At 31.1% G+C, this 26,363-nt stretch overlaps 5 protein-coding genes across 6 annotated transcripts; 3 read left to right on the forward strand and 2 right to left on the reverse strand.

Moving 5' to 3' along the window:
* Nucleotides 1–2,879: 2,879 nt before the first annotated feature.
* On the reverse strand, nt 2,880–4,233 carry LOC114195678 (hyccin). Its single transcript, XM_028086225.2, has one exon. The coding sequence runs from the start codon at nt 4,105–4,107 to the stop codon at nt 3,025–3,027; it is 1,083 nt and encodes a 360-aa protein (XP_027942026.1). The 5' UTR covers nt 4,108–4,233; the 3' UTR covers nt 2,880–3,024.
* A 1,053-nt stretch (nt 4,234–5,286) lies between these two features.
* On the forward strand, nt 5,287–7,631 carry FBX2 (F-box protein 2). The gene has a single exon (XM_028084980.2). It carries the CDS (start codon nt 5,680–5,682, stop codon nt 7,357–7,359), a length of 1,680 nt encoding a protein of 559 aa, XP_027940781.2. The 5' UTR covers nt 5,287–5,679; the 3' UTR covers nt 7,360–7,631.
* A 685-nt stretch (nt 7,632–8,316) lies between these two features.
* On the forward strand, nt 8,317–10,308 carry LOC114195154 (GDSL esterase/lipase At1g71250-like). The gene is made up of 3 exons (XM_028085545.2): nt 8,317–8,810; nt 9,124–9,765; nt 9,863–10,308. Exons 1-3 carry the CDS (start codon nt 8,570–8,572, stop codon nt 10,093–10,095), a joined length of 1,116 nt encoding a protein of 371 aa, XP_027941346.2. The 5' UTR covers nt 8,317–8,569; the 3' UTR covers nt 10,096–10,308.
* A 167-nt stretch (nt 10,309–10,475) lies between these two features.
* On the forward strand, nt 10,476–14,976 carry LOC114195668 (geranylgeranyl diphosphate reductase, chloroplastic-like). Of its 2 annotated transcripts, XM_028086215.2 has the most exons (2): nt 10,476–11,776; nt 14,787–14,976. In XM_028086215.2, the coding sequence occupies exons 1-2, from the start codon at nt 10,478–10,480 to the stop codon at nt 14,847–14,849; spliced, it is 1,362 nt and encodes a 453-aa protein (XP_027942016.1). In that variant the 5' UTR covers nt 10,476–10,477; the 3' UTR covers nt 14,850–14,976. The 2 variants fall into 2 exon arrangements, with proteins under 2 accessions (XP_027942016.1, XP_085521891.1); XM_085665765.1 differs by lacking the exon at nt 14,787–14,976 and having other exon boundaries at nt 10,476–11,910.
* On the reverse strand, nt 11,984–15,264 carry LOC114195669 (alcohol dehydrogenase-like 7). The gene is made up of 10 exons (XM_028086216.2): nt 15,099–15,264; nt 14,819–14,955; nt 14,391–14,428; nt 13,629–13,954; nt 13,415–13,497; nt 13,257–13,332; nt 13,088–13,152; nt 12,906–13,001; nt 12,463–12,627; nt 11,984–12,369 (listed from the first exon to the last, which is right to left on the reverse strand). The coding sequence occupies exons 1-10, from the start codon at nt 15,148–15,150 to the stop codon at nt 12,253–12,255; spliced, it is 1,155 nt and encodes a 384-aa protein (XP_027942017.2). The 5' UTR covers nt 15,151–15,264; the 3' UTR covers nt 11,984–12,252.
* Nucleotides 15,265–26,363: the final 11,099 nt, after the last annotated feature.

Raw genomic sequence — 26,363 nt, forward strand, 5'->3', positions numbered from 1 at the left:
TTTTTAAAGTTTATAATTTACTTATTTTTATATTTTATACTTCATTTCTGTTTTAAAGTTTATAGTTTTATGTTTTTTTTTTTAATTTTATATGAACTAATCTTTTATTCTTAAACTATTTTTTCAATACATTTTTCAAAAAAAATATATTTTCTTAAAATTTTATACCATAATATACTTCTTTTATATATTCTTTAGTTTGAAATATTTGCTAATAATTTAATTAAAGAGTTAAAAATAATGTTTTTTATTTCTTCTAATCTTTAAAATATTTTCTTTTTCTTTTTATTTTATGTGAAAATATTTTTTATTTTGAAATTTTTTGATAATTTTGTTTTTAAATGTTTACGAATTTTTTTTAACAAATAAATACATGTAATTTTAGTTTTAATTTATTAATACGATTAAATAAAAAAATATTACTACATAATTTCAATAATATAAATTTTAAATTTTGATTTTTGAATAATTTGATAAATAATTTTATATATAAATAAAACTATATAATAATATTTTTTTAATAATTTTATAAGTAAATTAAAATTAAAAATATACATATTTATTTATTTAAATAAATAAATTTTAATAATAAACTTATGTACACATCTCATAAGGAAAATAATATATTCATATAAGAAATAAAAACATTATTTTTGGTTCATTAATTAAATTATTAATAAATATCTCAAAATAAAGAATATATAATTGATATATGATGGTATAAAAACTTAAGAAAATATAAGAAAATTTTGAAAAACTATCATCTATATTATTAAAAAACACTTTAAATTAGAAAATATGTTTATATAAAATACAAAATATATAAAATTATATATTTAGAAAAAAAATTATATAATATATTAAAACCGTACTCATGGAACACGATTTCATTACTTCTAATGTTTTGAAATCGTGTTTAATAAACACAATTTTTTACCTATTTAGATAATATTTTAAAAATATGTCTATATTGGTATTTTGTTAAAAATTTAAACTAATTTAGTAAAAAAAACCTTAGTTTTAACTATTCATATTTTATTAAATTTTCAATTAAACTATTCGTACAGTTTTTATTATTAGAAGATAGCATGATAACATTAAGAAATACATATAATACTCACGATCTTTTTCCAGAAATGAAAAGGTAGCACCACTTTGTAACTCCATATCTTTTCTATTAAAGGGTTAAAAAATAAGAAAAATAAGAAACATAATAAATTTTACAAAAATAAAGATAATAAAACTACAATTAATCCTTCCTTTTAATACACTTTAGAAAAAATAAATATTTATTAACAGTATACTCTCATATGATAGCATAACTCTATCATAAGTTTATTTATTTTAATTATAACTTTCCTATTAAATAAATTTCTAAATAGTTAACCATATTGCATATTTTATAAATTCCACCATTTATGTATATATTTTATTATTCTTTTTAATTTCCTTTAAAATTCAAACAAAAATAAAAACTGATTATATATAGATATAAATGTGTTGTTACATTTTCAAAATAGTATAATTTTTATATTAAATACCATGGCTACAAAAAATTTCATTTACTTATTTCAATATAATTATATTCATTTTTTATATATATTTTTATAGTTAGAGACAATTAATTTACGCGTTAAATAAGTATTTAATATCTATGGAATTGAACTTCCTTAAAATTGATTTCTCCATCTACAATAATTTCAGTATTTTCCACAATCAACATATAAAATACCTGACGCTGATTATATAACTTTATTTTTAAATTGAATATACGATCTTTTAAGATATATGTTAACGCCAAAATTAACACGTAAATCACCACGATAATAAAATTAGACGAAATTCATGTAATTACAAAACGTCCCTATCAAAATTACTAAAAATATTCAGTTATATTATTTGTAACCTAATATATCACACTTTTTTTAATGATTTTGCAAAATTAACATGATTTGATTTAATTATATGATTTTAACTTAATAGCATTTTTTTTTGTTGTAGTAATCATTCATTGTAGGATATACTATATTTTCTAAAAAGATTCATTGATATTTATATTTCTTTTTTTATATATATAATTTTTTCAAAGATAGTTTGATCAGCGTCAATGATGTTTATTACAATAAACATATACAGCATATAATATATACGTAACAAAAGTTAAAATCGTTGAAGAGATAATACTTATAAAATAAATCAGAATTATTTCCTCTTCAAAATTTTATATCAATTTAAACTTTTATTTTTAGAAATATGTGAATTTAATTTTTTTATCAAATTTTGTTAAATGGGTTAAATATGTTTTTGATCCCTTAAGTTTTAGCGAAAATTAGAATTAGTCTCTCATCAAAACTTTTGACCAATTTAGTCCTTCATCTTTCAAAATGCGTGAATTTAGTCATTTTAACCAAATTTTGTTAAGTTTTTTTTTTTTTTTTACGTTTCAAGCACATTTCATGATAGTATTTAAATTATTTACACTGTTTGACACATTTTTGTTTCAATGTTAACTTAAATATTATCATGAAATGCGCTTGAAACGTCAAATAAACTTAACAAAATTTTGTTAAAATGACTAAATTCACGCATTTTGAAAGATGAAGGACTAAATTGGTATAAAGTTTTGATAGGGACTAATTCCAAAATTTACTAAAATTTGAGGGATCAAAAACATATTTAACCCTTGTTAAATTTATTTGACATTTCAAAGATAAATTTATACATTTTCAAATATAAAATATTAAATTGGTCAAAATTTTTGAAGAGAGGTTAATTTTAAATCTCACTTAAAATTTGAAGGACAAAATCATATTTAACTCTCAAAATAAATAAAGGAAAAATTTAAATAAAGATTACAAATATAAAAACTAAAAGTCCTTTCAAACTTATTATTAATTTTTCTGGTGGTGACAAAAATAGGATGAATGTTGATATATGTTTTCTGGGTAAAGAAAGAGAGTGAGATAAGAACAGAAACTACAGAATGAACGTGGTTTGAGAATGGGAATGAAAAAAAATGATTTTTCAGAGAGAAATAACATCAGAGAAAGGTAGGTCAGTGGGATCAACGTTGTTGTTGTTGGGCATAACAGTTTTGGAGAGTCTCATGAGACTCCTCATGGGAAGAATAGCTTTAGGGTTAACATCATGCATGCTCCTCGAAAACAAACACCTGCATGCTTCATTAGCCTTATCAAAAAGCTCAACCTCTCTGTTGTTGTTAGGACCCAACAAACAGTGTCCCAGAATCCTCATCACAGGTTGTAACAATTCCCAACACAGAGGAACCCTACCCTCAACCTTCGCCTTCTTTTCAACCACCACCTCAGAACTAACCGCTTCTAATTCCTTTCTCTTTCCTTCTTCTTCTTCATCCTCATCCTTCTCTCCACCCTCTTCGAACTGCTTATACATTTCACCATCTTGCCCTGCCCACACCTTGCAGAACTCGCAAAAATCGATTTTTGAAGAGACTGGCATCTGCCCGATCTTCGTGTAGAAGAGTTCCAGCGCCACGCCCACGATGCGGGCTCGCCGTGTCGACCGCACGGTGCCGTGGGGCTCCAGCGTGGGGGACACCACGGCGGTTTCGGGCTCGGTGCCGCCGGAGTTGGGGGTGCTGGGGCCTTTGCCGGAGGTTTTAGCGCTGCCCTCGTGGTACACGCTGGATTGGCTGAGGTCGGGGATTGTTATGGACACGGGCTTCCCGGCGCGTGAGGTTGTTTCGTGCGCGTAGAGGGCCAGGAGGACGGCTTCGAAGCCTGCTTGGGGTTTCCGGTCGGCGACGCGTGAGAGGTAGATGCCGGCGATGATGGGGATGAAGCGGAGAACAAGGAGCTGGAGGTCAATGACGCCACACTGGAACGTGTCGTAGAGCCAGCGGCAGAGGTTGTTGTCGCCGGCGCCGGAGTTGGGCTGGCGTAGGAGGGCGGAGATTTTGGGGTAGAGGTCGGGGCTGGTGAGGAGAGAGGCGGGGGTGAGCTTGGAGAGAGAGGGGACGATGGAGGAGAGGGCTTCGACAGCGGTTTGGAGTTTTGCCGGGGAGTCGGCTGCGGTGGCGGAAGGTTTGGCTGCGGTGGGGGGAGTGGTGGCTTCGTCGCCGGACATTGTGTGTGGAGTTATTGAGAAAGGGCTACGTAGTTTTGTTTTGTAGCGATGAGTTATTGTGTGTGAGAGAGAGAAAAAAAAAACGTAACGGAAGGAGCCAAAATAGGATCTTATGTTTCGCTGCAAAACAAGTGCTCATCAAAATAAGTGAGTAGCATTTTTTTATTTTTTAATTAATGCAACAAATGTATATAAATGAGAAAGAAAATCAAATGCATTGTAATAATATAATCGATCGAGATAAAGAAAAAAATATCATATTATGTTTTATATGAATACAATGTACCAAAATTAGATCTGATGATGATGCAGTTGTGAAAAACAAAACGTTCATGGATACAAAAATAAGTCAAAGATACGAATTAATTAAAAATTGTTGTTTTAGGTAAATAATTGCTATATGCACCATAGGTGATATAAATTGTAATCAATATAATATATATTATATAATTTAATTATTCAACACGGTTCATGTTATCTTTATGCACCAATCTAAAGTAATTCATGTTATTTTTACTGGTATGCTCTATGCATTACCAGTAATTCATGTTTTTTTTTAAAATTGTCATTGTCTGTTCTTTTAGATCGATTCCTCAACGATCGATGATGATGATCTAAAATTCTGCATTAACAAGATAAGAAATTAATAAGATAAGAATTTGATACCTTTGTAAATATGAGAGATGAGTTTATTAATATTATTTTTCTTTAATATTTTTTGAAACAAGACATGCGGGAAATTATATAAATTATTAAAGTGATGATTTTTTTTAAAGATTAGTTTTTAGTTTAGTTATATTACAAGTGTATATATGTATTAAGCTTTATTCTTTTTGAATCTATTTATTTCGTTTTCGTTCTTTTTAGTCTTTAATATTTACTATTTCAATTTTTTTTGGCATGTCAAGTTTTGGTATTTATTTATATTTCAAGTCTTCTCTTTCCCGCATGCAGCCACCTAGATTCCATGTTACACCCTGTTTACATGAGGGAAAAGGGAAAGTGTTTTAGTCATGTTATAAAAAATTGAATGGAAAAAGTCTATGTAAAGAAAAATTTAAATTTGGAGATCAAAAAATAAAAAATAATTTTTTAGGAACAATATATTAAAACCTGTATATTACATTTTTTTTATTACTCTTAAGCATTAATTTTATTTTTATAATAATATTGTGTTGGATATTCCTTTTCTCCGATCCAACCTGTGGATCTCATCTTCATTCTTTGTCTCGTCGCAGACTTAACCACACAAACCCTAATCCTAATTACATTTCCTTATCTCAATCTCTTCTCTCACTTTGCTTCACCACTCTTCTCAAGGTATTCCTTTCCTTTGCTTTTATCCTTTACACCCTTTTTCCTCCATTCAATCATTCTTATTTTTTTCCCAATTATTTTTTCAAAATTAGGATTCTTCTAACCATAATTTGGTCACCGATTCATCTTAGGGTAACTATAGGGTTCTCGATTTAGTATTTTTCTTCTTTTCGATTTCGGATTTTTGTGTCTGTTACGTCGCGGGGGTTTGAGCTTTCAACCCTTTTAATTCATAGAGTAGAATCCACATTTTTTATGGCATTTGAGTGCCCAAATAGGACTGAGGTTTCTCAAAATTTGACACAATTTGTAGCAAATCCAGGCATAGACACAATTGAACCTAATCAGATTAGTTCCAAATCCTTAACCGAAGGAGTAGCAACCAAAAATCTTTTTCCAGATAGCAAACCTGGGAAGGGTGTGAAGCTTAAGGGAGCATCCAAGATTAATTCTAAGAAGGGAATCAAAGCTTTGAGCCAATCATCAATTCCCGGTGATGTGGCTTTAGATTGTGGTTTGTCCATCACTGACCTTCCTCCGGCATTAATATCCGAGATTCTGAATTGCCTTGACCCCAAAGATCTGGGCATTGTTTCGTGTGTCTCGACGATTTTTCAAAGAGTTGCATTCGAGCACCATGCTTGGAAGCAATTCTATTGTGAAAGATGGGGGCTTCCAACAACCTCCTTGGTTGTGGATGATGACAAGTCATGGAAGGAAATTTTCATGGAAAGGGAGTTTAGGAGTAAGACTTTTATGGGACGGTATAGTATGGAAGTGTTGTATGGCCACACTGAGGCAATTAGAACTATTTTCCTATTGGCTTCTTCGAAGCTCATATTTACCTCTGGGTATGATTCTGTTGTGAGAATGTGGGACATGGAGAATGGGTTGTCGATTGCTTCATCAAAACCCCTTGGCTGCACCATTAGAGCAGTTGCAGCGGATAGAAAACTATTGGTTGCTGGCGGCACTGATGGATTTATTCATTGTTGGAGGGCTGTAGAAGGACTTCCTCACCTGTTTGAGCTTAGAGCCTCACAAAATCAAAACACTGAGGTTCGACTTTGGGGACACGAAGGTCCTATAACTTCCCTTGCTTTAGATTTGACAAGGATTTACAGTGGTTCGTGGGACACTACTGTTCGAGTTTGGGACCGTCTTTCAATGAAGTGTACCACAGTGCTGAGGCATAGTGACTGGGTCTGGGCACTTGTCCCTCATGATACAACTGTGGCCAGCACATCAGGTTCAGATGTGTATGTTTGGGATACTAGTAGTGGGGATTTGATGACCATTGTTCATAATGCTCATGTTGGTAACACTTATGCTTTGGCGCGGAGCCACACTGGGGACTTTCTTTTTACTGGAGGTGAAGATGGTGCAATTCACATGTATGAGATTGTAAATAATGGTTATGATTGTAAAGCTTGGCATGTTTCTACCTGGGTTCCTCACTCGGCTGCTGTGTATTCCCTTGCCTTTGAATTTCCATGGCTTGTTTCAGCATCAAGTGACGGCAAGCTAGCTCTTATTGATGTGAGAAACCTGTTGAGGACTAACAAACGAGCTCCGGGGAAGAGGGTTTCAAAGGTGAAGCATTTGGATGGAGACGTAGCTGAACCTCCACAGAGGATGTTGCATGGATTTAAGATCAATCTTTTCTCTGTGGGTATAGGAGCTGATCGAATTGTGTGTGGAGGTGAAGAAGGTGTTATCAGGATATGGAATTTCACTGAAGCTCTGGAAATTGAGCGCAGAGTCCGCACATTAAGAGGAATACGATTAGAGAACAGAATGAGGCGACGGAAGCTCCAAACAGAGCTCAGCAATAAAAGTGGTCGGAGTGATCAATGTTCAGTTGCTGCCAAGAAGAATTCTGTGACTTGTATCTGGCCCAATAAACGTGGGATCAGCGGAAAGCTTAAAACATAGAGACTGACTATGGTCATCTGATTTGCTTTACTTGCACCAACTGCCATTTTTTTTTTCACAAAAATTCATGTATACGATATTTTAGTTTCAAGCAGGTAAATTGACCAATTTTATGTTTATCTATACTACTATGATATTATTAGTGTATGTAGGTAGTGATTAGATCAGACCACTTCCATCTACTTCTCAATGGTACCTGAAAGTGATAGTCTCTTCTCTAGAATTGTTCTTAACCCGTATTTCTATTTGAATTCTATGTCTGTTTGCTAGTATCGACCTTCGATTTATATACAAATAGATGAAAGAAGTTGCACAGGCATAGTCATTTATGTTTGTGGATGATAAGCTTTTTCATGGATATAATCATTACTCTCTGAATCCATTTTTTTATGCTAACATTTTCAATGATATGGCATATCGTGTCAAGCATATAGACAGGAATATTTGCAACCGTCTTCTAAAATAAAGTTATACAGTAACGAAGGATAAGAGAATGCAATTATACATGTTCCATTTTTTTATTCAGGGAATAGGGTATGTGATAAATATATTATATACCTTTACCAAAATTTCACCCACAATAGTGAGTGGGCTTGTCCACTCTTAATGGAAACCCGATTAGGCAAATTCTATTCTCCCAATCTAGATCAAATTCGTATTTTTAATAAAAATTTGCAGTCATGGTGTGCAAATTAGAAATTAGAAAAGAAGATACATTTACGAGAATATTGACCATGCCTATGGAAACTTTGAATTTTGGACAAAATTGCAATGGACTTCGAGAAGGTTTTTTTTCACCTTTTTTTAAAGTACTATTACCGATTATTTTCTTGTTTTAACCTTCTGCAAATAGAAAAAAAAAAAGGAGAGATGAAAACATAAATTGGATGACGAAGGTTGTTGAAAAATGGGAAAAATGTGACTTTCAAGGGAGAAAAGTGCACAATTTTCCATTTGACAACATTGTGTTATGAATGAAGTTATTTTCCTTCGTCTATAATCAAATAGGAAAGCTTTTTAGAAAAAACATAATTTCTTAGTTTGCAACTTTCTAGTGTAATCCTTGCTGCACTAGAAAATCCGATCAAATAAGTTCCCTTACTCTACTTGAATGATTTAGTTTCAACACCAACAAGTTATAGTAGCAAATCAGTTCTTATTTACAACAAAGGTGAAATCAATTTGAACGGAGAAACAGAAAAGTACGAGAATGTTTATTATTGTTGTTGCTGCTGTAATGGGCATTCTTAGCACAGTTCATGGGCAGCACACAAACAAACCAAATGCCCCTGCTAATGAGAAGAACGCCTCAGATGTATCAGCATTGTATGTGCTAGGGGATTCCTCGGTTGACTGTGGAGACAACACTCTGTTCTACCCTTTGCTTCACGGTCGTCTCTCTTTGTATCCATGTAACGGCTCTGATGCCACCCTTCTTCCTCAACTTCTTGGTACTTTTCTTTTATCTTTCTTTTCCCTCATCTCTAGACGCTGCATCTATAGACGATAAAAATGCACAAATGCACACACAAACTCATTCGAATAAGAATCAATGAATAGTCAAAATATATGAGATAGTAAGATTCTAAAACTGTGTCTTTTACAAGATAAAACAAACCTTATCTTAATGATTCTAGCAAATCCTATGAGGGAAATGAAACCATATTTCCTTAGACAGAACTTATTTAGGAGGTCTGGTCCCAGTTCCACCTCCATAATCCAAACAATACTAATAATTTATGTACCGGAGTCACTCTGTTGCAGCTGAGAAGATTGGATTCACATCAATCCGGCCATTTTATGGTCAAAATGGATCTCTGGAGGAGGTTCTTGGTGGTCTCAACTTCGGGTCAACACAAGCTAGAATCATGAATCAAGGAAGCTACAGTCACCAGTCTCTCAACCAACAACTACGCCAGGTTTCTGAAACTATGCAGCTGTTGCAACTGCAGCTGACTGAGGACACAGCTCTTCAACTTACAAAATCCTCCATCTTTTTCCTCTCCTTTGGCAAAGAAGATTACATTGACCTATTCATCCATAACTCTTCCAGTTCCAACCACACGCTGCAGCGCGGTTCCCAATATTTTGCTACCATTTTGGTGAACCAAATGGCGAATGCTGCGAGGTATCTTTATAATGCTAATGCAAGGAAAATCACATGTTTGGGAGTCCTGCCTTTGGGATGCACACCTCGTATGGTCTGGGAGTTGAATAGCACGTCATTAGCGGGAGATTCTAATGCAACCGGTTGTGTGGAACATGTCAATGACATGATCTTCGAATACAATAGATTGCTGGACGAACAAATAGATAAGCTCAATACAGAATTTCCTGATGCTCAGATGGTGTTCTGTGATGTGTACAATGGAATGATGGAGATTATCAACGAGCCAAGGCTTTATGGTATGTTTTTCCATCCCTTGATAGCTTTGCACTGAAGATTTTCCTGTTCTGAATGTTCAGCATCTTACAACAATCATACCAAGTGTTCTTTATACAGGTTTTGAAGACGTGAAGAGCGCGTGTTGCGGACTTGGTTTGAATGGTGCCATGATAGGATGCATCTCCATGGACATGGCCTGTGATCAAGCTTCAACTCATGTCTGGTGGGATTTGTTTAACCCTACACAAGCAGTCAACAAAATCTTAGCTGATGCAGCCTGGTCTGGCCAACCAATTCCTGATCTTTGTCGTCCTATCAGTATCCATGAACTAGCTAGCATCAAAGTCTAGCATTTCCTATTGATTCATGTTATAAAACTTACTAAAGTTTCAGAACTCTTTGAAGTAGCTGTAATATATACACTCTGTTTGAACACATGCAGAGCAGTAAAAAACCAAGCACACAACTTGCAAAGCTGATGCTAACCCCACATTCAGTGGAAAGATAAAGAAATAGGACCGTATATCTTGAAAACAATTTTTTATTACAATGCCTTACCATGATGGAATCTGGTCCTGACATCATTTGCATCTGCCTCTGAAATCGATTTAAAGTATGCATTATGCATTAAAATACTATATTCTTGGAGGAGGAGTAAAGTGATAAACCCTAATTCCTAATTCACAGATACTGATCCCAAATTCAAAATTCAAACTCATTTCCTCATTCTCCATGGCTGCCAAAATTCAAACTAGTTTTTGTTTACCTTCATTCTCCATTGCAACCTCAAAACCCAAACCTTACTTCAAATCCTTCACCGTCTCAGCTTCCAAATCCATCTCCGGCCGAAAGCTCCGAGCGGCAGTGATCGGTGGCGGTCCCGCAGGATCCTCCGCCGCCGAGGCCCTAGCTTCCGGCGGCGTTGAAACATTCCTCTTCGAACGAAACCCCCCGTCCGTCGCGAAGCCATGCGGTGGCGCCATCCCTCTCTGCATGCTTGAAGAGTTCAACATCCCTCACCACCTCATCGACCGTCAAGTGACGCAAATGCGCATCTTCTCCCCCTCCAACATCGCCGTCGACTTCGGCAAAACCCTAAAACCCCACGAGTTCATCGCCATGCTCCGCCGCGAGGTCCTCGACTCGTTCCTCCGCTCCCGCGCGCACTCCGCCGGCGCTACCGCGGTCGCCGGCCTCGTCACAGGCCTCGACCTCCCAACGGCGCCAGCCGCGCCCTACACAATTCACTACACAGCCAACGGCTCCTCCCGGCACTCGCTCGCCGTGGACGTCGTGATCGGCGCCGACGGCGCCAACAGTCGCGTGGCGAGGTCGATCGGCGCCGGTGACTACGCCTGCGCCATCGCGTTCCAGGAACGGATCACATTACCGGACGAGAAAATGGCGCACTACGAAAATCTCGCGGAGATGTACGTGGGTGGCGACGTGTCGCCAGATTTCTACGCGTGGGTTTTTCCCAAGTGCGACCACGTGGCAGTGGGCACGGGTACGGTGCGTGCAAAGAAAGATATTAAAGTGTACCAGCGCGGGATCAGAGAAAGAGTGATGCCGAAGATCAACGGTGGGAAAGTGATCAAAGTGGAAGCGCACCCTATTCCGGAGCACCCGCGTCCGATTCGGGTGAAGGGACGCGTGGCACTCGTAGGTGACGCTGCAGGGTACGTGACGAAGTGTTCGGGTGAGGGTATCTATTTCGCGGCGAAATCGGGTCGCATGTGCGGAAACGCCGTCGTAAAGGCCTCGGAGGGTGGGGAGAGGATGATCGACGAGAGTGATCTTAGGAGGGAGTACCTGAAGCCGTGGGACGCGGAGTATGCTATGACGTTTAGGTTTTTGGATCTGTTGCAGAGGGTTTTCTACGGTAGTAACGCGTGCAGGGAGGCTCTGGTGGAGCTCTGTGGGGACGAGTACGTTCAACGCATGACGTTTGAGAGCTACTTGTATAAGAAGTTGGCGCCTGGCACACCATGGGAAGATGCTAAGCTTCTCATCAACACCATTGGCACCATGGTTAGGTCTAAAGTTGTGGAAACTCGCATGAACAGATTCATTCTATGATTCTCTAAATCTGTTTTCTATCATGCTATGATTTTGTGTTGCATGTTGTATTATTATATGTTATTTATGATTCTAGTGGACCAAAATTGGAAAAAAAAAACGCGTATGATTAGATAAAGATTACAAAATTGCAGAAGAAAAAATAGGCACATATCAAGATTTAAAGAAAGATACAAATTTGAATTAAATAACAGAAGGTTTACAAACTTTACTGATGTAATATTTGATTACACCTTCTAACGAACACACACACATTTGATGCAGCAACCATCGTAATGAACGATGATTGTAGCGTAGCCTTGTTTATTTGTTTTTTGAAATGAAATTTAGATAATATTTATTGCATCATTATTTGTCACCAAGAGTACGATGAATCAATCAACTGATTTTACACTGAACTTGTTTTCATCCTAAGACAGTGTCCAACTTCACTCGTCCATCCAAATCACACATCGGAGACTCTTTCCTTCATTCAACAAATCAAAAGCTTTGTTGATATCCTTAAACTGCACCTCATGTGTGACAAACTCCTCCAGATTCAGTTCCTGTTGGCAGTCAGATAAACTTGGCATCATGACACTATGATAAAGAGCACATAGAGTTTAAAAAAGAGAAGTAGAAGATGTTGTACATAGTACCTTATCTATGTAGCGTTTTATGAGAGTAGGTACATCAGTCTTAGGTTTAAGTCCTCCAAATAAGCATCCCCTTAGGGTCTTCTGACTAAGCAGTACCTCACCAGTGTCAAGGCTCAACCTGGATCCTGGCTTGTCCAATCCTACAACCACTGTTTTTCCCCAACCCTGTTGGCAAAGTAGCAGTTAACTACATTCAACAAGTTTTCATGGTTTATTCTTCAAACTGTTACAAGTGCAAGTGCTACTTCTAGTGGATTTTCAAGTTATTTGGTACAAAAAGAACACTATTGCTAGTGCTACTTTTAGCTGAGTTTCAAGCTTTGTGGTAGGATGATTCTTGAAAATTATAATGCAGTTACTGCTTTTGTCGCATATTTCTGTCTGCATATTAACCATAGTGCAATGCATGATTGAGAGATGGATAGATAGAAAAGGAGAGAGACCCTTCTACTAGAAGCATATGCATCTTCCATCAGTGATGCCTTGCCAACACATTCGAAACAATAGTCTGCTCCTCCATCAGTCATTTCCATGATAATCTGCTAAACAACCACTCATGAGAAAAGGAAATTTCAAGACTTTAAGGCTGTTGAATTAAACAAAGATTAGAGCCAAGAGGGTGGACCTGGCTCACAGTTTTGTCTTTATTTTCTCCAGAATGGACAAAGTGAGTGACTCCAAACTTTTTCCCTGAGTAGATCAGAGAAACAAACTCAATCAGTTACATAATTTGAGCACAACAATAACACAAAAAAACTTATCTAAACATTCTTATTAAGCACATAAAGCATTACCAACTTCATATTTCTCTGGGTTGATATCCACACCTATAATCTTAGCTGCTCCACAAATTCTAGCTCCCTCAGCAACCTATGAAACCATTCACTTGCAATGAGTTTTCAGTACTATAAATAAACCACTAAAACAAATCAAAATTAAGTGGAATCCTTACAGCTAATCCAATACTTCCCAGCCCAAAAATGGCAACTGAAGAACCTGGCTCCACACCTGCAGATTTCCAAGCAGCACCTACTCCTGAAAGTGGAAGTTTAATAAAAATATTGAATTAGATGAATGTTGTTAAAACCTTTATTTATGACCAGATATTCTGACTATAATGTATATTATGTAAATTTATTTTATGCTTGAATAGTTTAGAAATTTACCAGTTGATATACCACAGCCAAGTAGGCATGCCAGCTTTGGTGGTATTGGTAGATCAACCTTTGTTAGATGAGCAACGTCAATCACAGTGTACTCACTAAAACTAGAAACAGACATGAAATGCTGTAGGATCTCTCCTTTTGAATCCTTGAATCTTGATGTGCCATCTCTAGGCATCCAAGGAGAGAACTGAAAAGGAAACTTTAAACAAAGATTGCTCCTGCTTGATTTGCAATCTCCACATTCCCCACAATCAGCTAAGAAAATTGGGACAACCAAATCTCCTTTTGTAAGTTCAGTTACACCCTCTCCAAGACTTTCCACAACCCTGGATCATGTCAATAGTGGTGGGAACTATCAGCATCCACTTCAGTAGCATTAAATGAAACTTGCAGAACAGATAAAACGGTTCAAGGTTGCAAAAATAAAGATTGTTAGTCATAGGAATTTGTTCTTAAAGAATGTTTATATTACTGCTGTTAAATCATGTGGAGAAATATTGCAGACATACTTTGCTTTTCTAAGGAATAGAAAATAGAATCCACTATTGTAAGGACTGAGGAAAAAGGACGGCAGTGATGTTTGACCAAACACTGATATATTAAAAGCACAAAAAGTTTTTCTTCTGATACAGAAAGACCGTACAAATTAACAATACAAACAATGCATAAACAAATAGTGAATTCCTTTTTTTCTTATGAATGTGTAACTTTATCCAGTAAATAATATTATGAAATCAAAAAGAGTAAAAGGCATACACTCACCCAAAAGCCTCATGACCCAAGATTCTTGGAGAAGGGTCCTTCAAAACACACAGAAACAAAAAAAGTTATTGAAGAAACCCATTATTAAGAAGTTCCACTGAGGCAAAAAAGAACGAAAAAGTAATACAGAAGATCAAAAGAAAGAATGACAGAATAAATAAAAAATGGTTAAGGGAAGACATTGACTAAGAAGAATCTTTCTGTTTTGAAATTCAAGAACATCCCAAACACCCGAAAAGAAACATTATAAAGAATAATGAAAAAGAAAGTACTCAATAATTTATGATAACTACAATAATTAATTATGTTCTGTCTCTTCTAAATCAAAATTTATCTTCATTTATATACTATAAACTGATTTTATCTTTGTGATCATATTTCAACCTCGATATGAAGGATCATATAAAGGAAAAGAAGATGATGAAAACCTGCATATTCCAAAAGGTAACATCGGTGTGACAGAGAGAAGTGCATATAACACGAATCCTAGCTTCACGAGGCAATGGAGGTGCTACAGTGATCTCCTCAATAGTCAGTGGAGAGCCAGGCTTGCGGCAAATTGCAGCTACAGTTTTTGCAAATAAAGAACACAGTTTTATACAAATGAAGCATAGAAACTAAACTTGAAAGATGTAATAAAACTCTGAAAAAGTAATAAAAAAGAGCACATAGAACTCTTTGTTTTCCATGAATCATGGTTTGGCATACCTTTACATTTCAAGGGGCGTCCTTCAGTTGCAGTTGGTACATTACCTGCCATGGCGATCCGAAGCAAAAAGAAGATAATGAGTTAATAAGTGCAGCAAAAAAGTTGAGAAGTGATGAATGAAATTTAAGTGCGTGCTGAGGGAAAAAGACTAAGTGTATGCATTAATATATAGCTTTGATTAGGGGAGAAGAGGCATAGGATAAGGGTTGATATTCTTCAACTCAGAATTTGATTCCTAAAATCATGTTTGACATTTGATGAAGTTACCGACACCTACACGAAATCAATCGTCTTTGAAAATCTTCGAAGTTTATATCTTAATAGTTTAGTGTTTGACCAAGAAGTTTGATAAGATTACATTTTCATCAAAGATTGGGAATGTTTCATGCCAGATTTGGATAATTTTTTCTTCATGAAATTAAAACTGTAGAATTTTACTATATTAATGTTAGATCATTTTAAAGTTCATCTGAAAAAAAATGTAAGAAGTCAAAAATCTTCATCCCTTTAAATTTTCACTTATTTTTTAACCCACCCAAAATCCGTTGAATAATGATATTTTAATATATATTTTTTTATCCACTTTTAACCCATCACTTTTCAATCATCATTAGATCATCACATCATATCACTAAAAAAAATCAAAATAGATAATATAATAGTAACAGAAGTAGTGAATTAAAAGTGAATCAAAAAAGTAGGTTAAAATATCATTATCCTTATTATTAATTCCATTTCTTTTCATCTATATTTATATAAAGAGATTTTTTTTATTTTGAGTATTCACATTTGTATTTCAAGTTTATCCTTTAAAGAAAAGTGTTTTAAATTAAAACAATTATTTTATCAATTTTGCCTTTTGAATAGTTGTTTTCTTAAATTTAATTGTTTCTTTTATTTGACCTGTTTCTAAATTTAAAATTTTTTTTAATTAAGAAAGTGTGTACAACATAAATAAAAATGATTTATAATAAAATTATAAAAAAAATTATATATAATTTTCTAATTATAATAATAACAATAATAATATTTTTATTAATTTTTTTATCATATAGAAAAGTCAATTTAATTAAAATTGAAACTCAATTTTAGGCTTTTCATTAACTAGAATTTTTTTAGGTTTAATTAGTCGGATGATACCCACTTTCGTTCAAATGTATCAGTTTGGTACCCGTTTTTAAAAATGTGTCAATCTAGTCCTAACTTTTGAAGAACTGTCTTAATCAGGTCCCTTTCAGACAAAATTATTAAAGCCGTTAACTTAATTCATAACTTTTACCACCAAATTTTAATATAAATATCAATACTTAATTTTTGTAAGTCATTTTAGATATCAATACCGTTAACTATGTTAATAATTTTTTGCTGAAAATGACATAATTGAAGCATCTTTTCAAAAGTTAAGACTCAATTGACACATTTAAAAGTGGGTACCAAACTAACACATCTATATAAGAGTGACTACATCCGATTAATTAAACTTTTCTTTTACGTTGATAAAGTTATTTTATGACTTAAATTGTTGGAGCCATTTTTCTTTTTTCAATCACTATTCCTTTCTTTTTATAGTTGATATTTTTTTAAGTGATTTTTTTATTAATGTCTGTAAAAAAAAATCATCAACGCATATGTTACTTTTGTTAAGAGAATGCTAATATATTTTTTCCTAATGTGAATTGATAAAAACAAAATCGGTTAGCATTAACTAGGATTACTTTTTAACAATGTCAACCGAAGAAATTCTTTAGTCTATATTGATAAAAAAAAAAACTAAAAACTCTAAGTATTATCGTAAAAATAATTTTAATCAATATCAGTTTAAATAATCATGATTAAATTTCATTGAAAACAATGCCGATTAACATTAATTGAACAAAAGTTTTACAAATATAAATTTAAAAAATATTATTAACAACCTGTGGCAAAAAGAGTAATACCAATTAATATTAATTAAAAATATCATCAATAATAATATTTTTAAGTTATTACTGATTATTTAATATTTAAATTTAAATATTATTTACATTTAGACCATTGATTGGTGCATTAATATATGAAAAATTGTTTACTCCAATTGTAACATCATGTTTGACATTTGCTGTATTACCGACATCTACACGAAATCTTGAAAATCAGTAAAGTTTGTATCTTGATAATTCTTTTTTGACGTGGAATTTTAATAAGATAATTCATTTTTATAAAAAAATTAGGAATGTTTGATGCCAAATTTGTTACTTTTTTATAAGGAAATTTACATTTTAAAATTTCATTATATTAATTGGATTATTTAATGTAAAATAATTTTAAATTTCATTAGAGAGGCAAGTTACAAATTTTCACATGTTTAAATTTACTTATTTTCTCTTCGTTTGATTTTAGTTGATGTGTCATTAATTTAACCAAAACTGAAATATTACTGAGATGATTAGTTTTTATTAATATAATTATATATTTTTTATCTATACTTATATATTTTTGTGTGTATATTTAGCTTTTAGTTTTATTCTTTAAATATTTTTAAAAAAATAAAATAATTATTTTATTAATTTTATCCTCACTTTTTTAAAAAATTTAACCTTTTTTTATTTGACCCTTATTTAAATTTAATTATTTTTTAATTATAAAACTACCTACAAAATAAATAAAAATTATTTACAATGAAATTATAAATTATTTTTATTTAATTTTGTAATCATAATAATAATAATAATATATTTTTCATTTTCTATTATTATTAAAAAAAAAGTGAATGGACCATTGTTCCCACTTTTTGATAATTGAAGTTATTTTTCGATTTTAAATCAGTAGATTTATTTTTCTTTCTTTTCAAATCATTGTCATTTTTATTCAATATTAATTACGGTTTTGTCAACTAATGTTTGGAGTCTATATTTTCAAGAAGTTCATTATATTCTTTTTCTGTTAATATTTATGGTGATTATTTTTCTTAATATTTGTAATGATTTTTTTATTATCTACACACTTTTTTTAATAGATTGTTAAGAGAGGTATGTTTGGACCCTTTCGGATAGTTGGATCCGTTCGAGTTGTTGGATCCGTCTGAGTCATTGAACCCGTTCGGCTAGTCGTGCTTGTTGGAGTCATCAGGCAGGTTCAGGTCATTAGATTTGTTTGGGTTGTCGTGTTTATTCGTGTCGTTAGCTCATCCAAATCGTCGAAATCGTCCCATAGATAATAATATATTTTAAAAGGTAATGTATTTTTCATGTTGAAGATGAAAGCTCATGGGTTGGTCCTGACCCACGGGCTTTTTTGGAATTTTTAGCCCTATGAACTTCTTTGATGAGTTTTTTTTTTTTCTTAACGTGAGTTTTTCTTTTGTCCTAGCCCATATGGGTCAGGACTAAGTTCTATGGACTGGACCAAATTGATACCTCTTTCATGATGTCAATTAAGGAAGGTTTCGGAACACATTAGTTATGATTATATTTTTTATCAATGTCAACTAAGGATACTTTATTAATTAAATAAATTAACAAAAAATCTCAACCATTATTGTAAAAATAATCTTAATCAATATAAGTTTAAATAATGATGATAATAAATTTATTGAAAACAATCATAGTTACTATTAATGGAACAAAAACTTTACAAATATAAATCAAAACAATCTTTGCAAAGAAATTAACATCAATTAATAACAATCAAAAACATCATCAATATTAATACTTTCAAATTACTAATTATTATTTAAACTGCCCCCATCTGAAACAATACATCTAAAAAATATACAATTTTTAATGAGAATGGTTTGAATTTAATATATTTATATGTATTAAAAATTCCAAAATGAAAACTCTTCACAATTTTAAAACGTGTTGGCTTTAGTCATTTCATTGGCCTAACTTTTGCCTTTATCTTATGGCATTCACATGAGCCACGTATCGTTTCCCTTTATCGTATGGCATTCACACGAGCCACGTATCACTTTCCTTTTTCTGTGGTCGAAAGAAGAAACAAAAGATTGATGGTATCTTTTCATAAGGGTAATGTGTTATTGCAAACATTGTTTAAAAGTCTTATATTTTCTGCAACCATTCATCACACACCTTTTCGCTTCATCCTCCTATTCATATTTGATGTTGACATTGTCATAACTTACAACGTTGTTCTTTTCATAACTTGCAACGTTTGTTCTTATAATGGATAACCTCCTTGTGGTTTGAATCACTAAAATACTAAACTTATCAATCACTTTCTATTTTAAATGGTTTCTAATATTATTACATTTCTATCAAAAGTAATGAATAGGTAGCGTGGAACAAAAAAAATATTTCTATTACAGTAACAGCCACAGCAGAGGAACCCTGAAAGAAGAGGAAAAAAAAGAAAAGAAAAAGACGTAAAAAATTAATACATCGACATATAATCACTTTCTAATGCTATTAATGTTGATTGAATGGAAGAACAATTAACTCTATGTACATCATATAAAGACTATACAAAGACTCTGTAAACAAATTATAAAATAAATCATAAACTTATAAATTATCAAATTACTAATTAAGTATATCTGTTAAGTTAAAAATATTTTAATTTTTTTATCAATAACAAAAAATTTAAATATACCGGTGGAAATATGTGTTTCCGTGTCCATTATTATCTTTGTGATTATAAAAAAAATATTTTAATTATTAAAATAAATATATAAATAAATATATAAAAAATATTTTTAAAAACTGAAATTATTAAAAGACATATACAAAATTTAAAAGATAAAATAATTCAATATATATAAATATATATTAAGAGATTTCTTTTACCACATTTCATAATTCTAATTTTAACTTTTATGATATATTTATTTGTTAAATTTTTAAAAATTCACTGTTGTTTTTATATGTTTTTTTTTATAAAATTGACTATCTTTTCCCTTTCTTTCTTTTTCTATTTATCAATTGTTGTTTTTTTTTTACATTTTTTTCATTTCACTTTATTTTTAACAATTATAAATTTATTTTGTATATTAACTCAATAACATTATAATATTATTATCCAACTTATATAATATTATTCATATTTAAAAATTGTGTATACACAAAAACAGAAAGACCACGCTTATATTAATATTAATAAAGATAAAATCAGTAGTGAAATGTGTATACCAAAAAATGATTACTGACTACTACCAAAAGAATTTTTTTTATATGAATAGATAAAAAAAAGTATACAAATGTCTTAATTTTGCAACTAAGTCATACATAAATAAAAAAACAATATAATAACACATATTTCATATTTTTTTCCCTACTAAACATATTTTTAAGTTAATAAAATTAGTCTACCTAACTCATTTTAGCCTTGTCATCACTTACCCACCAAGAAGGTGATGTACCAAGGTAGTCTATCTTATTAAAATAAGTTAAAAACCATGATCTACCCCTTCAATAGACAAGTTTATAAGTCAATCTATAATTCTTTCATTATTTAATCATATAAATATTTTTAAATTTTATAATTGGTTAAGTGAAAAAAATAACAAGATAAATTGAAATAATTAGTATATGTTAAATTAGTATAATTAATAATTAATTTAATTACAACTATTAACAATTAAAATTACTATATTTTGTACGTATGAATTAATATAATATAAAAGAAATTTAAAATTAATTTAAAAAAAAAAAAAATCAACAAACGGTCCATTCCAGCGTATCCTTCACATGCCAATTTAATGGATTAGGTAAAATGGATCAAAATAGAGTAACACATTAACATCTTCAATACAATCCACCAAATTATCGGGTCAACCCGGATGTCATGACCCACTTTAAGATGTTTTGTAGCTTCGTAATTTGTCATGAACACCTTATATGTTAGAAACAGCACAAGAAAACATATGTTTATATACCGAAAGAAGAGAAGTAGTTGAATTAGCAGCACTTATGCCTTGACAACAACCCTCACATGTCCCAAATTCATTTATGTCTCTTGTTGCTGTACCGTGTTACATAGGACTTAGGTACTCAAAGAGAGAGAGACATAAAATACAAGTTGCATGCTGATGTAACAGATCTTGTTCAGACATCACATTTGTATGTTACAACTTGTATCACAGAATGTCCATAACAAGTCTAAGGTCAGATATCACAAATAAAAAAGAAAAAAAATATATTTAATAAAATAGAGGTATATGTTCAGGTAGATTTTGACCTAATATACTTAAAATTTTTATTTATTTATTTTATTAATAAAAAATATGTGAATATAATTTTACATAATTATAATTATAAAAAATTACATATATTCAAAGAATTGTCCTTTTTTTTTTTAATTTTTAAGTCATCCATAACCGAATTAAAACTAAAATTTGTGTTGTTTGTTTTGAAATAAATAATTTTAATAATTAATTATAACTGAAATTATCGGTTATTTACTTTTCAATGTAAATGAAGTCATTGTTAACAAGAAATTTATCTATCATTTTATTTCACAATTTTGTTTTAACAATTTCTATTGTAGAATTATATCTTTTCTATCGTAGACTTAAAAATAAAAATATTTAAAATAAGACGAATTAAGTCAATCAAGTAATTTGACTTTCTTATCTTGATAAAGATTGAATAGTTAAAGTGTATGATTGATAAATTATCTAAATTTTGATGGTTAACAACATCGACAATAAAATGCTGAAATTGAAATTTTAAATTAATTTTCTTCACTAAAATTGCATATATACTCAACATGGTGACTTTCACTATGCATTGTTGTGTGGTGAGCAAGAACTACTTAAATATGGTTGAGAAATGCACATTTTTCCTACATTAATATTTTTTCATGTTTTGAATATTTTTTTAGTAAACACACCTGACTTAAGATGACCAAATAACTTTGAATCAAAGAAATGACATTACAAACAATAAACTACGTCATTAGTCACCGAATACTTTAGGCAAAAAGAAAATATTTTAAACCAATTAGATTGAAATTTCCTCATATGTTTTTCTTTAGAAAAATAATAATTTTGGAGTTGTACATGATATGAACTTTATTTTAAGTAAGCTCATGATATGAACTTTATTTTAAGTAAGCTCATGTAGTTTTATCTCTGTGACTCATTAAATATTTTCATCTACAATTCTTTTAATCTTTAAAAGGACTCCTCTAACCGAATAATTTGACAATATCATACTCCATAACAAATAAATAAGTTTAATTTGTGTTATTTTCATCTTCACTGCTAATTTTTACTATTAAAAATCAAATATAGTCTTTCATTCTTCATTAAAATACTTATTTTTAAAAAAGAAGCTATAAAAATATAATTAAATGTTGATAGTAGTTACTAAATGAAAAACCTATGGGCAAACACCCCCAATATACGTTAAATGAACAAATAGCATAAAAAAATGTAATCAAGGTTATTAAAAAATAGATATACGTAAATTTTGTGAATTTTGAAAGTCAAAAAATATATAAAAGAGAAAATAAAAAATGTGACAAAAGAAATAAATAAACATTTTTTAAATCTAATTAAACACGCGAGAGAATAGGTTTGTTGGATTACTTAACAAACTATTAGTGTTTTAATATTTAAAAATGAAACACAATAGTTGACGAAAAGAATGTGTACAAAAAATTTGTACATGTTTACAAGTACAATATTATTTAAACAAATACTTATATTTGGTCACCGTAGAGATTTTTTATCTATAACTATAACCATATATAAAGAAGATTCTCTCTTTTCTGTCCACATTTCATAATTTCAACTTTACCCTTTACAATTTAATTATTTATTAAATTTTCAAAAATTAACGGTTACTTTTACAAGTTTTTATAAAATTATTTACTTATCTCATTCTTCTTTCTTCTCCTACTATTCATCAACAATTATTTTTCTCATATTTTCTCCATACATTTCACTTTATTTTTTATAAATATACTTTTATTTTGTTTATTAACTTAATAACATTACAATATCATCAATTATTAATATAATTCAAAAAATGGGTATACACAGACGCGATATAGCTAATCCCGTCAACGCTAGATTCTAATGTTCATATTTTATTTATTTATTTTGTACTTAAAAGTTAAATAGGATTTCTTTTTGTTTTGTAGCTATTTAAAAGTTAAATATTTTCAAAGAATGCAAAATTAACAAATATGGATAATTATTTAACTATGGTGTTAGAGAAAATGACCAAATTGAATAAAATTAACGAATATTATGATCAAATTGAAAAAGAAAACAAAAGTAGGACCACATTGAAAAAACCGAACGAAAACTAGGATCAAACCATTATTTAAGCCTTAAAAAATATATAATACTTGTCTTTTTAACTCAAAATATACCTATATGAAAATTGCATAGTGAACCAAAAAATCAAAGTGTTGTTCGATAGTTCCATTTAGGGTGTATACCTAAACCATTCAAAATTGTAGTCACAATTTCAACTCTAATTTTAAGAGCGAATGAAACAATATATGTTTAAGATGTCAAGCCCTTACAAAGATCAATAACAATTTATGTTGGCAATAAATTAAATATAAAGCCAGATTGTAATATGAGAATTTCGCACAAAAATAGCCTCACAAACCACCGGTGTTTCTTGTCATAACTAAACATTTTCATCTTGTAAAAAGATTCAAAATGTTATCTTGGATATACTTATACCTTGTCATGATTATGAATACATATTTCAAATTTTGCTCCCTCAGTCTAAGTGTGGTTGCACACCCAATTACACAACGAACATTCTAATTGTAATCTCAATATCATTCGGACTCAAGAAATTGTCAAAAATAGAATAAAGCATTCATCTCACAAGTGAATTATGAGAAATGTATCAAATATAAGCATATGAAATTTGCATTGGGACAAAGATAGCTAAAGAATACATCAGTAGTTTGAATAACAAGAGGCAACTCAATTTTCTCATGTGAACAAAGAAAGTCAAAGTACACTTTGACAATTCTTTTTATGACGGGACAACTAAAAATATTCTCATATGGAATTTGTACAGTGAACTAAGAAAATCAAAGTGCGATTCGATAATTCTGGTGGGATAACTCAAAATATACCCGTATGAAACTTGCACACAGTGAACCAAAAAAATCAAAGTGCTATTCGATAGTTCCATTTAGGGTGTATACCTAAACCTTTCAAAATTGCAGTCACAATTTCAACTCTGATTTTAAGAGCAAATGAAACAATATATTTTTAATATGTCAAATCCTTACAAAGATCAATAACAATATATGTTGTCAATAAATTAAATATAAAGCTAGATTGTAATATGAGAATTTCGCACGAAATTAGGCTCACAAACCATCGGCGTTTCTTGTTATAACTAAACATTTTCATCTTGAAAAAAGATTAAAACTGTTAACTCGGATATACTCATACCTTGTCATGACTATGAATACATATTTCAAATTTGTTTCCCCCAATCTCAGTGTGGTTGCACACCCAATTACACAGCGAACATTCTAATTGTAATCTCAATATCATTTGGACTCAAGAAATTGTCAAAAATAGAATAAAGCATTCATCTCACAAGTGAATTATGAGAAATGTATCAAATATAAGCATATGAAATTTGCATTGAGACAAAGATAGCTAAAGAATACATCAGTAGTCCGAATAACAAGAGGCAACCAGATTTTCTCATGTGAACAAAGAAAGTCAAAGTGCACTTTGACAATTCTTTTTATGACAGGACAACTAAAAATATTCTCATATGGAATTTGCACAGTGAACTAAGAAAATCAAAGTACGATTCGATAATTCCTAGTGGGATAACTCAAAATAACAATAATTTTGAATGGAGTAAAAGCTAGTTTTACGCTAAACAATTAAAAGGATTAAACCAATAAAACACTAATAAATAATGAATTGGTGAATGAAGTCCTTTGTTTGGGTAAACACACCTTTTCATGTTGTTTCATTCTCTAGTCAAGGGGGACATCATTCCCCTACAATTTAATACATGCAATAATCATTGATATTACAAAGGAAAAAATAAAGAACTTATTTTCAAACAATGCCGCATGTTAGCAAAACAAAGTTTATTACTGAAATAACTCCAAGGAGACAAATTGGCGATCATCGATGCGCCATAATCATAATCTCAGAGTCGGCCTCTGCTCTAGGATGCATGACATCTCTAATCTTCATCACCTGCAAATTCAATTAGCTCCCCCCCGAAACCAATACAAAAAATCACGGATCACTAATTAAAGTTAGGGTTTATGAGAAACTACAATTTTAAAAGAAAGTGGAATTTGAATAGGAAGGAAAAACACTGAAAGAAAAATCAACTTTCAAAAAGAGTAGAAAAGAGAAAAAATGCTTAGAAAAAGAGAATAGCAAGAGGAAATTCAATTAGCTTCGCCCCGAAACCAATACAAAAAATCATGGATCAGTGATTAAGTTAGGGTTTATGAGAAACTAAAATTTTAAAAGAAAGTCAAATTTGAATAGGAAGGACACCGGAAGAAAAATCAACTTTCAAAAAGAGTAGAAAAGAGAAAAAATGCTTAGAAAAGGAGAATAGCAAGAGGAAATCAAGAAAAGAGAAAAAAAAATACTTACAAGAATGTCTTCTATGAGAGAAAAAGATGACGTCCAGATAAAGAAAGAGAAAAAAAAAAGACAATCAAATTTATAAAATACTCTGCAATACAAATGACGCGAAAGAGTTGATTTAGGCGCAAAATACTTGCTTGCTATGAAAATCAATTTAAAATTCAGGTTAAAATATACCGTCGATTTTAAATCAACTATAAATGTTATGAATATAAAAGAACTTTATTTCTTTTTATTAATATGAATTTAATAATTACTATCTCTTTTTCTATTTGATGGTTTTTTAAATGATAACTTTATTATTTTTTTAGAAGATATTATTGAAGTGTTGAAAAAAGGAAAAGAAATGTTTAAGACTCATCAATAAAAATAATTATACTATAAATTTGTATTGGTATTTTTGTAAATTTGGATTCTCATTGGGTTTTGATGTGTTGTTCTCTATTATAAAAATACATTGATGATCGTTGATTTTAAAGTTTTAAAATATATTATAAATATCTTTTAAGAATAAAATTAGTGTATTTTTAGTGTTTAGCATAGGATAAAACAAAAGAAACTCAACAAGCTCTAATTTTGTACTGGTATTTTGTTGTGTGTTGATTATCTATAATTAAATTTTCCATTGCATTTCTAAATGTTCCTGAAATCAATCTAATAAGTGGTTTATGTGTTTTTATATTAGTAATATTGAATGATTCAACAAATA

The sequence above is a fragment of the Vigna unguiculata genome, chromosome 8, assembly GCF_037176805.1.
Source record: "Vigna unguiculata cultivar grain cowpea cultivar isolate G323 ecotype 2 chromosome 8, ASM3717680v1, whole genome shotgun sequence".
Lineage (NCBI taxonomy): Eukaryota > Viridiplantae > Streptophyta > Magnoliopsida > Fabales > Fabaceae > Vigna > Vigna unguiculata.

Coding starts and splice junctions, on each gene's coding strand:
- LOC114195678 (XM_028086225.2), bottom strand. CDS start 4,107: ATGTCCGGCGACGAAGCCACCACTCCCCCCACCGCAGCCAAACCTTCC.
- FBX2 (XM_028084980.2), top strand. CDS start 5,680: ATGGCATTTGAGTGCCCAAATAGGACTGAGGTTTCTCAAAATTTGACA.
- LOC114195154 (XM_028085545.2), top strand. CDS start 8,570: ATGTTTATTATTGTTGTTGCTGCTGTAATGGGCATTCTTAGCACAGTT. Junction 8,811..9,123: donor CCTTCTTCCTCAACTTCTTG/GTACTTTTCTTT, acceptor ACTCTGTTGCAG/CTGAGAAGATTGGATTCACA. Junction 9,766..9,862: donor CAACGAGCCAAGGCTTTATG/GTATGTTTTTCC, acceptor TTCTTTATACAG/GTTTTGAAGACGTGAAGAGC.
- LOC114195668 (XM_028086215.2), top strand. CDS start 10,478: ATGGCTGCCAAAATTCAAACTAGTTTTTGTTTACCTTCATTCTCCATT. Junction 11,777..14,786: donor TCAACACCATTGGCACCATG/GTTAGGTCTAAA, acceptor CTCGATATGAAG/GATCATATAAAGGAAAAGAA.
- LOC114195669 (XM_028086216.2), bottom strand. CDS start 15,150: ATGGCAGGTAATGTACCAACTGCAACTGAAGGACGCCCCTTGAAATGT. Junction 14,956..15,098: donor ACGCCCCTTGAAATGTAAAG/GTATGCCAAACC, acceptor CAAAAACTGTAG/CTGCAATTTGCCGCAAGCCT. Junction 14,429..14,818: donor TTACCTTTTGGAATATGCAG/GTTTTCATCATC, acceptor TGTGTTTTGAAG/GACCCTTCTCCAAGAATCTT.